This window comes from Arabidopsis lyrata (genome assembly GCF_000004255.2).
Source record: "Arabidopsis lyrata subsp. lyrata unplaced genomic scaffold ARALYscaffold_3, whole genome shotgun sequence".
NCBI classification, from domain to species: Eukaryota; Viridiplantae; Streptophyta; class Magnoliopsida; order Brassicales; family Brassicaceae; genus Arabidopsis; species Arabidopsis lyrata.
In genome coordinates this window covers 6,522,157-6,534,555 of record NW_003302553.1, presented here as the reverse complement: position 1 = coordinate 6,534,555, position 12,399 = coordinate 6,522,157, and the positions used below count along the sequence as shown (strand labels likewise).

Genomic DNA, 12,399 nt, shown 5'->3' with positions numbered 1-12,399 from the left:
TAAATTATTAAATAACATGAAATAGTGGTTTATGATATTGTCATTACTGAGTAACCTTCCACATTTTGTATACTAATAGTCATTAAATCTACTGTTTTAATTTGACTGAAGAGCTTTAATAAGTGTTCACCATAAACAAGAGAAACAAAAAAAAAATTAATTAGCATTGGTAAAAAAAAATAGTACTAATTTTAAAAACATCCTACTTTCGGGCTTGAACTTTCATATATTAAAAAAAAAAACATCCACAATTATAAATAAAGGAAAAAATACCTTTACCAAAAAATAAATAATACTACGTATGTTATGTATACAGTATTTAATACTTAAAGGTATCTTAATTAATTTTAAAAGAAAAAGGTTAGCTAATGATTTTCTGTTAGCAACCTCCAAATTAAAAATCTAGCGACTTTACGTGGTTTTTTAATTCAAAAAAAAAAGAAAGAAAAACCAGTGGTTTGAAAATGCAGAAACCGACAAGCATAGAGTGAAAAGAAAGCGCGTGAAAAAATTGTAATTAGACCAAAAGTTGCAAAAAATATCCCTTTCCATAATTCCATTCTTCTTCATAAGTTCACTCTCTCACCAACATGTTCCTGTGACGACGATACTCTTTCACTTACCCTACACCATTTCTTCTTCTTCTTCTTCTTCATCGTCCTTGATCCACTCTCAGCTCAGGAATTGCTTGATTCAGTTTTTCAATTTGAAACTTCTGAGATCTGTTCTTGTTTCTAGAAGAAAACAGCTTGTTTTCACCATCTCTGAACCTCTTGGTACTTGCTTTTTTACTTTATTTGTTAGTTAGTGAGAGTTTGAAATTCGAATTTCAAATTTGTCGAGCTAATAGATCGGATTTTTGTTTTCTTGCCTCAGATTTTGATCGGAATCTGGAATCAAATGGGTAAAACCGCCGGAAACAGAGATTGGACTCAGATCTACGCTATTTACGGAATCGAACAATGGCAGACACTCGTCTTCCTTCTCTTCCATGCTTTTTTCTTCTCACTCCTCTCTGTTCTCTTCCTCATCTACTTCGATCAGATTTGCTTCTTCCTCGATTCCTTCTTCCTCTCCGGCGCCGCCAGGTTAGCCGCGGGTTTCACTGGCGCTGTTACCGCTCTCTCCGCGGTTTGTCTACTCTTCGCCGCCGCTAATTTCGTTTACTCCGATGTTCCGCTACAGTACGAGATGGCTCAACGCATGGTTAGCTCCGTCGGTGACTGGTCTTGTGTCAAAACTGCTCTCGATCTCGGTTGTGGCCGTGGTATCCTCCTCAATGCCGTCGCTACACAGCTTAAGAAAACCGGTAGCTCCGGTCGGGTCGTCGGGTTAGACCGCTCTAAACGCACAACTCTCTCCACTCTCCGCACCGCTAAACTCGAAGGTAACAACACTTCTCAGTTCAATTTCCTCCAATTTCAATCGAATTTTAGATTCTCATTGTTTGTGTGGTTCAAAATCGCGTAGGTGTGCAAGAGTATGTGACTTGCCGTGAAGGAGATGTTAAAACGTTACCGTTTGGGGATAATTACTTCGACGTGGTGGTCTCGTCTGTGTTCGTTCACACGGTGGGGAAAGAGCATGGTCAGAAGTCGGTGGAGGCGGCGGCGGAGAGAATGAGAGTGCTCGGAGAGATAGTTAGAGTTGTGAAGCCAGGAGGTTTGTGTGTGGTTTGGGATCTCTTACACGTGCCGGAGTACGTGCGGCGTCTTCAGGAGCTGAAGATGGAAAATATCCGAGTCTCCGAGCGAGTCACGGCGTTTATGGCCGGTAGCCACATCGTGTCGTTCCGGAAACCCAGTGAACTCGTCGCCGGACCCCGTGAAGTCCGCCTCGATTGGAGATGATGACGTGGCGTTCAAAACGGCTGTGTTTTGTGTCGGTTCGTTCTATAGAAAACGGCACGTAGTCTAAGTCTGGAGGTTTGAAACTATAATTGTGATATATTAATTACGAATCTACTGTACTAAACTAGAAAATCAAAATGTATGTGGCGTCTGGGGAGGCGAAGCGGAACCAGATGCTTGATGAAGAGGCATAACGCTGCGTTTGCGTTTTTGTCTTGTATTTGTATAAGCTATAGTTTTATTAACAACATATTAAGCTGAATCTGAATGTGTGATTCAGAGAAATAGTCTTTTCACTGTTGCGATTTCAAACGCGTGTAAAAAAACTAACGTCGTGTAGAGAAGTAGCGACACTTTGAAACTGTACGAAAAAAAAAAAATGGAGCTTTGTTGAGTGAATTTCAAGAATGTCGTCTAATCTATGTAGTAGATATGGTTGGGGCATTAAATGACATGTCATTGTCACTTTCACGTCAATGTGATATCTGTCCCCTATTTATTAATTTATTTATTTTAGTGTACTTGGGCCAAGCCTTCGCTAACTTTTCTTCGTAAAACACACGGCACAAGCGAATTCTCAAAACGTTGAGTTGTTTGGCAAGCATCACTCTCCATCGTAGAACACCACGCCGTTTTTTAATATTCACATATCTCCACGTAAGCGTCTCGAAGATGAGGCGCGCCAAAGAAGAAAGCAAGCTCATCGTTTCTCCTCCCTATCCTTGCCTCTGTAACTTGCAAGCTTCACATCAATGGCTTCTCCTTTGTCATCTTCCACCGTCGTCTCTCACCGGATTTTCTTCCTCAACCCTTCGCCTCTCAATCGTAAATTCCTCTTCGTAAAACCCAAATCACCCTTTAATCGAACCAATTCCGGAGATTTCCGCATGCAATGCTCTAAGAATGGCACTAAGGTCGGGTTTAACATTCTCTCCAATGTGCAATGCTCTAGGCTGACTTCAAATTAGGGTTTTACTTGGTAGTTTATGGGTTTTTAGTGTTCTTCATCTATATATAGCGTTAGAATCAAAATTCGATTTTTAGGGTTTATGGATTCGTGATAAATTTGTTTTCAGCAGTGCAGGAACTTATACATTCCTGCAATTCTTCAATTGATTCAAAGTTGAACCCTTTTGAAGCTGGATCTAAAAACCTCGAGAAATTGGTTGCAACGATATTGATATTTGTTCAAGTTTGGTCTCCATTGCCCTTGCTTGGTCTAGACTCTGCTTACATTTCACCTGCAGAGGCAGTTCTTTACTCTCCGGACACGAAAGTTCCAAGAACTGGCGAACTTGCTCTAAGGAGGGCTATTCCTGCTAATCCAAGCATGAAGATAATACAGGCTCGTCACTGTCTTAGACTTTCTATTGGTTAAATGTGGTGAATTTTCTTTTGGAAATTATTGATTTTGTTATACTATTATGTTGTTCTTGTTCCTTAGGCTTCATTGGAAGATATATCATATCTTCTCAGAATTCCTCAAAGAAAGCCTTATGGTACCATGGAGAGCAATGTAAAGAAAGCTCTAAAGGTAAACTTTGTTACTCTTGTTTATTGTCTGTAGAAGCTTCTCAATAGTACTTTATTGATCTTGTTTTAGGCGCTTAGTTTCATATGTTCTGAGAGACTCTTGATTGATTGGCATTGAAGTTATGGACTTACTTCTTGATTTATAGTACGTTTGCTAGAATAGTGGAAGCATAAGATTGAAATTTTTTGATGAAATTGTTCAGGTGGCTATAGACGATAAGGATAAGATATTGGCTAGTATACCAGCAGACTTAAAAGACAAGGGCTCAGAACTGTATGCAACTCTGATTGATGGCAAGGTACGTGGGAGTTAAACCATAACTCTGTTCTCAAGTTCATGGACTGTAATTTCTGTAACAAATTCATAACATTTAGGTGAAAGATGATCTGGTTTTATTAAATGAAAAGTTCTCTTAGTTTGCAGCTCATTACAATTGGCGGTTTTATGTTTTAGATTCATTTAGTTTTGAAGTGGGTATAAAACCTTATGTTTCCTTTGTTTGATAGGGTGGCCTTCAAGCACTTAAAACATCTATTAAGAAACAAGATCCTGATAAAGTGTCCCTTGGCCTGGCAGCATCACTAGATACTGTTGCGGATCTGGAGTTATTACAGGTACGTGCAATTCTTCTGGCCCCCTCATCTCTTGTGGGTAGGTTGATGAAACACATAAGCTCAAGAATTAGTTGCTGACGTTAAAGAGTGTTGTTGCAGGCATCTGGGTTGTCATTTTTACTTCCTCAGCAATACTTAAACTATCCCAGGTGAGTCCAATTTTTCTGTCTCTCTGAGTTAAACTCCTCTTATTAGCTGCAAAATAAACAGATCTTCTGTGGTTTTGTAGGTTAGCAGGAAGAGGAACTGTGGAAATCACCATTGAGAAAGGTGATGGTTCAACATTTTCAGCTGCAGCTGGGGGTGATCAAAGAAAGAGTGCTACAATCCAGGTATCAGAGCTAAATCTGATCTTATATATGCGGCTGTTGTTGCCTTTTACGCCACAATTACTTGAGCTGCTTTTTCACGAAATGCTTGCTTTTGCTTATATTGTGGATTCAGATCGTTATAGATGGATATTCAGCACCTCTAACAGCAGGGAATTTTGCAAAACTGGTAAGGTAGTTTACCCTGACTTCAACCTTTGAAAGCTCCGGATCTTGAACCTAAAGAGACTGTACTCTTAAATCTTGAAATGATGATTGGGCACGACAAACTCTTGCTTCTCGGGTTTTTTCAGGTAACTAGCGGTGCATATGATGGAGCCAAACTCAATACAGTGAACCAGGCTGTTATCACAGAGGATGGGAGTGGTAAGGTGGAGAGTGTTAGTGTTCCATTGGAAGTAATGCCTTCTGGACAGTTCGAACCTCTCTACCGAACCCCATTGAGTGTCCAGGTATAACAAAATCGCTTCTACTCGCAAATAAAAACCGGAAAATCTGACTTTGCATTTTGACATTGGAAGGATGGGGAGTTACCAGTTCTTCCTTTATCGGTTTATGGAGCTGTTGCAATGGCGCACAGTGAAACCTCAGACGAATACTCTTCTCCTTACCAATTCTTCTTCTACCTATACGATAAAAGAAATGTACGCATCACTCCAAAACTTCCTCAGCTTGATTCCATTTTTGATACTAAAGGCGCTTGCTTTTGGATTCTTGTATTTTCTGCAGTCTGGCTTGGGAGGTTTATCCTTTGACGAAGGGCAGTTCTCGGTTTTTGGGTATTGGCTTTTAGAATGTTTCCATTCAATTTTTGAGAACTTTGTATTTGGATTAATAAATTTGTTTTTGTTGGTCAAAAATTCTTGCAGATACACAACAGCAGGAAAAGATATTCTTGGGCAGATCAAGACTGGAGATATCATCAAATCTGCAAAACTAATTGAAGGCCAAGATCGCCTTATTTTGCCTGCTCAAAACAACAACAACATCAACTCATCCACTTGATTCTCCTCCTTTATTCTAAGACTTTCTTGTCCATAAACAGAGTGCTAAGTTTCAACTCTCTGCAATTGGGTCTGATTCTTATTGGATTTCCATCAATACAAGAAAAAGAAAAGCTTTGAATTCTATTTACATTCAAACAAAAAAGTTCTCAGCCTTGATTTTTGAGTCCCAGTTTTATGATCAAACAGAAGACATTTTACAGAGTCGGCTAGGTGTTGGCCTGAAATTCAACCACCGGAGATTCATCCGCCGGATCGGAGGTGTCAAAGCTCTCCTCAACACCTCTCTGCTTCCGTCACTCGCCTTCTGCATAAGCCTCTCATCGCTTGGCACCATAAACCCGTGCCGTGCACACTTCGTCGAACCAGGCCGTCCTGAGCACGTGCAAGCTACTCGAACCCTCAGACCCGAGCCGTGGCTTCTTCGTCTGACCCGATTCGTCTCTGATCTTCCCGGCATCTCTACGCCTTCTCCTGATGGGATCCTTCTCGCAACCTGCATAAGTAACTAATGTCTCTCTTGCTTAGAATTTTGCAAGAAACGTTTCTTTATAAACTGGCTGTGAGAGAGAGAGTCAAGGGAGTCTTCTTCTCTATATTAAAGAAACACAAGAGAACAAGACCACTGACTTGGTTACATGTTTTTGTAATGGAGAGGTTGGTCTAAGTTTCAAATTCTGAATGCTCTATTTGTCAAAGTTTGAATGTTTGACAAATTCCAAGTTCACCAACAGGTCAACGGAAAACCTTTTGGAAGAACAAAATGAGAAAATTCAAAGGCCAAATTCTATTTCCTTTATTCTTCTTTTTTTTTTTTTTTGGAACAAAGTAAATTTCCTTTATTCTTTTACCCGCTTACTCTCACACAAAGGCCAAAGCTAGGCTGGTTTTTTTTGGATCCAATCTACTTTAGAGTTTAGACCATATTCACTATTCAGAATAAACTGAAATTTAGTGAGGTCCATATAAAGTTTCACACCTCCGAAAGAGGTCCATGTAATTTTAATAATTGGTATTGTCATTATATCATATTGGATATTAAAAAAAATGGGCTTCTGCATCATTTGGATATTTGGATCTTTCTAATTTTTTCCTTCACTTGTACCATTTTGTGGTTCTTTTAGCTACAATGGAATGTACTTGTATTTGAAGCTGTAAACCTAAATATATTTGCGCCAAAATAGGAAAAAAAACAAAAAATAACAAAAGTAATTGTTTTATCCAATTTGTCTTTTTTTTTTAAATAAAAAAATGATGAATCCGTCTGTCCAGGAGTAAAAAACAATATATATATCATTTTGCAAATTTTATTTGAAGACTAAATTTAATATCATACAAGATAAAACAAAACATCAAATTCATATAAATTAATATGACGGAAAATCATAAATAATTTTGGAATCAAATCCTTGTACGTTGATGAATCCATCATGTAATGATGACTCACATATATAACTGAAATTGTGAATAAAGTGTTTATTATCCTCCTACGATAGTAAATGATTTTTATTAAATAATTTTTGGAGGGTTTCTAAAAATTCACTCCTATCGTAATCAAAGGATCGTCATGTAGCCAACTGAGAGTTGAAGACAGCGTTAGTTCATATTCCCCGATCTGTCTATATTTCATCTCTTCATTACCTCTCCACCAACCAACCCTTATTTTACCTTCATTAATATTTCATCTCTACTAATCCACAATATATATATATAAATATCAGCAATTTATTACATAAAACAGTAAACACACACGTACACATTTTCTTCTGTATGGCAAAATAACATAAGATGTGTTTTATCAGTGAAATCAATTGCAGTAGTAATAGATTGATACCGCTTTGGTGCTCTTTTGTTTTCACTTTTTGTTGTTGTTTTCATTAACAATGGTTGTGAAAGTAAATTTGAGTTGTATTTTCCAAATAAGTATTGACTTGTAAAGATATTTTTTTGTGGAAAATTTTAGGGTCTTATTGTACAATCCATTACAATGAAATGTATTTACTGGTTTTCATTTAATAATCTCTCCACATAATGTAACGGTTGTTTTTGCTTTTCTATATACATAGCTGTCCTCGATCTTCATTGTGCATTTTCCTTGCCTCTTGCTTTCTTTTTTTCTTTTCATCTTAATCGCTTTTGATCTATTTAATTAATTATTTTGCTACTTCTGTTTATACAGAATCTTTCTTTCTTTTTCTTTCAACAACTTATGAAGTGAAAACAACAAGGCACCGTTTTCCTTTTGGGATTTTTAGGACCAAATTGTTACGAGGAGAGAAAATATAGATATTTCAAGGAATTGTATGAGTCTCTAAAGATATAAGAAAGAAAATAGGAAATGTAAAAAAAAGATAAGTGTGTGAAAAATATGGCAAGTGTAACCTGAAATAAATACTATAGGTTTTCTAAAACTAAGTGCTATGGATATAAAAATTTCTGAAAGGTGGTGTGTACTTATTATCCAGAAGAGGAATGTAGTTAAAGGCGTCTTTAATTTCTTGGTTTAAAGATAATGATTCCTTTTGCTGATGTAGAAGCATATGGCCCATTGCTGGCCATTTTTTTAATGTACACACACTGTTTTTTTCCAATATATCTTTTCATTCTATTTTTCTTAAACACCCAATTTCTTTACTTTTTTGCAGAAAATTTGTGGACGACTAGTTCTATGAAAAAGAACACATAATACGATATATAAAATTAAAAATAACCTAAAACTAATTGTAAAGGCGTAATATGATTTACGTGTTGAAGGGTCCAAAAAATACGCTATACCGCGATATCTCAGATAACTTCATCTAGTTTCCACGAGATATAAATTTATTTATTTATTACGAATCAAACTTTTTAGAAGAACTCGTGACATAACCACCAGATAAATACATATTGCAAAAATCATGTTCTAAGAATACTTACTACCTCTTAGTGTTTATATTTTATTTCAAAAAAATCATTTTCATCTTTTAATTAAACAAATGTAATATTTCCTTAAAGTTGGGATTTATTGTGTGTGCTTGTAATTGTGAGTGTATGGCCTAATGGTTAATGGAATATATTTGGCGATGTCTAATCAAAACCTAAGTTCCCAGCAGGTTGACAAAAAAAAAAAGAGGTTGTGAGCGGAAAATGACATCCACGCCTGAACATATCTGGAAACACTTTTAAGTAGGGGGTTATTTGTTCAAATCATATAATTAATTATGATCAAGGACAAAATTACTAAAGTTTGAGGTAAGATGAATATGAAATAAATATCTTAATTTATAGATTCGATTTATTTTATTTACGTTCATTTTTAGATGTTATAAAAAAATGTTTGTCTTAACTTTTAACTACTCTAATACAGTAAACAATTGTAGACTGCTAGATTATAACCATGAAAACAAACGCATAATTTTATCTCTAAAATAATGAAAATCTCTTCTTCTCCCTTTTTCAGTTATCCAGTTGCGCGAATTTGTTTTGCTCTTGCTTCCAAAAGATTATGGGTTGATGAGACAAATAATTTTCTAGCTAAAAAAATTGAGGATTGGTTTGGTATGAATTTAATGATACAAAAACAAACAAAAAATATATAGAAAATAAGAAGAGAAATCGCAATCAACGTGAGATGGCCCTCGTATATATAACATATATAATATAAATAATACATTATATTTATAACTTTACATGCAATTATTGAAATTTCTTATCTACACAAACGTAGTTGAAGCTTATCATTACTTTTGATCAGTTCAGCTAGTTCAGGATGTTTCTAAAGAGGATTGGTTTTAACTATCTTTTATAATATAAAGTCTATATAAATCTATTTTTTAATGTGTATAGGCCACTGCGTCGTTATAGAAGAAGTGGAATATAAAATTAGGATGCATGGGCTTGAAATAAGAGAATATCATCATTATAACTAAATAAGTACATAATTTTCTTTTAAAATTGATAGTGTAAAATATTATTTTCCAAATCCAGTTAATACACTACTTACTTTGATTTAAAATCATGTATGGGAAGAGTTCTTGTTTAATTTTGAAATTATACAATTCTTTTTGTTACTCTGATGGTTCTCTAATCACACGGTTTTAGTAAAACTGACGACTAGTGAGTATATATGCGTTTAATGCTATCCAGATACAATTGCTTAGTGCCCCCATTTTTTTTGTCCAAAAAAGCCATCTAGGCTTTAAAATATGAGATACCATCGACTATTCTCATTAATTAAATTTATAAAATGTAGTAGAAGTTTTTCTTAATATATATAAATTAACCTCCAAAATTTCATAAGCAATAACTCATTCCAAAAACATCATTGATGTTGAACATATGTGAAATACAATACACATTTACACAACTATTTATTTTTTTCGATTTTTTTAATCATTTCCTTTACAAGAAAATACAATCTCAAAATATCATTGAGAAGACTATATGCATCTATACAAACAATATAAAAACATCTAAGTATATGATTTATACATTCAACTATTAAAATTAAGAAACAGTAATACATTTTTAATCCTATGTTTTCTATATGTTGTTGCCTCACTTCTTCTCCGCTCTCTAAATAATCTTCTTCCTCTAACCCCCTATGACCAAATTAATTAACCCAAAACATATACACAAATCTCAAATTTATATAATGCAAATGTCCCCACCAATCGGAAAATTTTTTCACTCTCACCGGAAAATTCTTCACACCGGCAGCGAAACACATTTGATTAAGAAGAGTACCAATTTAAACCGGGTAATTGGTACGACGTCGTTCTGAACAATCCATCTCCTAACACACCACCTTGTTGTTGCATCAATGGTGGAGTCTCTTCCATCATCGAAGAAGACATGTTCGAACAATCTCCTCCTCCTCCACCGCCGTGAAACCTCTTGCTCGGAGATGCATCTTGCTCCTCCTCTGCCACCGGCCAATACGGCACCGGAAGAGCTCGTTTCAGACTCGCCATCATCATCGGACCTGAAGACGACGCATGATTCAAACCAACGACGTCAGCGTTATTGTCGTGATCCACTGAGTCTGTACCGATGTTGTTGATCATGCCACCGCCGTCGTATAAACTCGTGTTACCTCCGTCAGAGAAAATCCCGTAACCACCACCGGAGAATTTGCCAGGGAAGAAATTCATTGATCTGGAGACATTATGGTGATGATGGTGAAGTCCTGTAGCAGCAGCAGCCATTGATAACGGCGGAGGAATCTTCCTGAAAATGTAATCGATCATATCATGATCCTTATCGTTATCAACATGTCGACTTGCGTTGTTCTTCTTGTAGATTCTACATAACACCCAATCATCAAGCTACACAAGAAAAAAAAAAATCCAAAATCAAGAACTCAAGAATCAAGATTATTTGAAGTTGAATCATTATATGTTATGAATTTATTATATACTCTGAGTGAGTTTTTCTTGTTGCCGAAATCACAACCAGGAGGTCGATTGTTTGGTTTGTTTTCGATGAGACGATACTCATGCATGATCCAATCACTTTTCACGCCTTTTGGTGGTTTACCACTGTAGAAGACCAGTGCCTTCTTCACGCCCACCTTTTGGTTACCGTCGGAAGCAAGTACCGGTTTATCTGTACCGGTCGCTTTCCAATATCCTGAAGTCGCCGCTCTGTTTGGTCTTGCTCCGTTTGGATACTTCCGATCTCGAGGACTGAAGAAGTACCATTCTTGTTCTCCAAACGACGCTTTAGCTGCAACAAAAAGAATCCACAAACCAATATTAAAATTTAAAAAAAAGATCATAACGTCATCATCACATAGATGATCTCTGGGAAAATAAAATAAAAAAACTCACAAATTCAAATAAATTGAATTATACTAAGAATAAAAAGTTGTTGACGATGATGATGATGAGGTTGTACATACCGGGAAGTTCCCATGGATCGAATTTATAGAGATCGACTTCGGCGATGATGGCTACAGGTAAAGGAGCAGAGGCGGCTTTGCGTTTGAGGTAGTGAACTACAAGCTCTTCATCGGTTGGGTGAAACCGGAAGCCTGGAGGAAGGTTAGGTTGTGGCGGTGGAGGACCACCAGAGGAATCGGTGCTCTCCATTGTTCCGTTGTAAAATATCTAGAACTGTGATCGGAGGTTTCTAAGATTGTAGGAGAAGAAGCTCATATCACTACTCTCTCAGAGATTATTCTCTCTTTTTTTTTTTTGGTTTCTTGGATTTTTTTTTTTTTTTGTGTGTGGGAGAAGGAAAGGAGGAGTGCTGAAAAATGCTTCACAGAGTCGGCGTTATCATTCTTTTAAATGGGATGGTATAAAACGCCAATTCGTGGGTTTTAATCCTCTGTTCTTTGTTACTTATTTATATACACCCTCGGATATTAACGTAATTATCCAAAACTAATTCTCTTACAGAATATCTAAGTTACTATTATTACATGATGTAGTGTACATGTAAAAATTGTGTAGTTTTGTTCTCTGTAGTAATGTAAAAAAAAATATTTGCATGGTTTCTTTTTCCCATTTTAACACGTTTTTATTTCAAATTGATACATAATTTATACATTCTTGTCTCCGTTATTTTTATAAAAATAGTTACCTACCATGTTGATTCAGGGAAATTTAATAGAGATAAACTATGATAGATTAGCATCGGTCTTTAATAAAGAAGAAAAAAAAAAGGACAGATTAACAATGGTATAATCATCTAAAACTACAAAACATCATAGTTTGAAAAAGAAAAAAAAATAGCACTTGTCTATGAAAGCTTTGTAGAAAAGAGTCAAACATTAATTACCATACACTTAATTACTAAAATAATTTAGAATCATATATTTGATGTTAATGAGTAATCAGCGATAAGTAAAAGGTACAAGATGCCCCATATTTCAGCCGATTTTAGTGTGGTTTGGTTGCACAAAAGGATCTGAATGTGGCGACAATGCGACACATATACAAAGCCTGACTAATCATGTCGAGTATTTGTAATTACTAAATTAACCAAACTAAATAAGGGTAAATTAGTCATTGCGAATAACATAATAGCTATAATTAACCATTGAATTAAATATCAAAAAAATTTGTCTGCGTTTATGACTTT

The 12,399-nt window shown here is 35.9% G+C and overlaps 4 protein-coding genes across 5 annotated transcripts; 2 read left to right on the top strand and 2 right to left on the bottom strand.

Moving 5' to 3' along the window:
* The first annotated feature begins 544 nt into the window (after positions 1-544).
* Positions 545-2,137, top strand: LOC9321158. Its single transcript, XM_021031503.1, has 3 exons — positions 545-776; positions 877-1,387; positions 1,471-2,137. Exons 2-3 carry the CDS (start codon positions 901-903, stop codon positions 1,848-1,850), a joined length of 867 nt encoding a protein of 288 aa, XP_020887162.1. The 5' UTR covers positions 545-776; positions 877-900; the 3' UTR covers positions 1,851-2,137.
* Positions 2,138-2,232: 95 nt separating this feature from the next.
* On the top strand, positions 2,233-5,457 carry LOC9319016 (peptidyl-prolyl cis-trans isomerase CYP37, chloroplastic). 2 transcript variants are annotated; one of them, XM_002885045.2, is made up of 12 exons: positions 2,233-2,764; positions 2,935-3,195; positions 3,295-3,384; positions 3,587-3,682; positions 3,891-3,998; positions 4,098-4,147; positions 4,228-4,330; positions 4,443-4,496; positions 4,621-4,779; positions 4,849-4,971; positions 5,057-5,106; positions 5,197-5,457. In XM_002885045.2, the coding sequence occupies exons 1-12, from the start codon at positions 2,603-2,605 to the stop codon at positions 5,330-5,332; spliced, it is 1,392 nt and encodes a 463-aa protein (XP_002885091.1). In that variant the 5' UTR covers positions 2,233-2,602; the 3' UTR covers positions 5,333-5,457. The 2 variants fall into 2 exon arrangements, with proteins under 2 accessions (XP_002885091.1, XP_020887160.1); XM_021031501.1 differs by having other exon boundaries at positions 2,240-2,764; positions 2,930-3,195.
* LOC9319015 lies at positions 5,309-5,935 on the bottom strand. The gene has a single exon (XM_002882903.2). The coding sequence runs from the start codon at positions 5,831-5,833 to the stop codon at positions 5,513-5,515; it is 321 nt and encodes a 106-aa protein (XP_002882949.1). The 5' UTR covers positions 5,834-5,935; the 3' UTR covers positions 5,309-5,512.
* A 3,666-nt stretch (positions 5,936-9,601) lies between these two features.
* LOC9319014 (NAC transcription factor 56) lies at positions 9,602-11,647 on the bottom strand. The gene is made up of 3 exons (XM_021032974.1): positions 11,213-11,647; positions 10,730-11,037; positions 9,602-10,637 (listed from the first exon to the last, which is right to left on the bottom strand). Exons 1-3 carry the CDS (start codon positions 11,400-11,402, stop codon positions 10,044-10,046), a joined length of 1,092 nt encoding a protein of 363 aa, XP_020888633.1. The 5' UTR covers positions 11,403-11,647; the 3' UTR covers positions 9,602-10,043.
* Between the last annotated feature and the right edge of the window lie 752 nt (positions 11,648-12,399).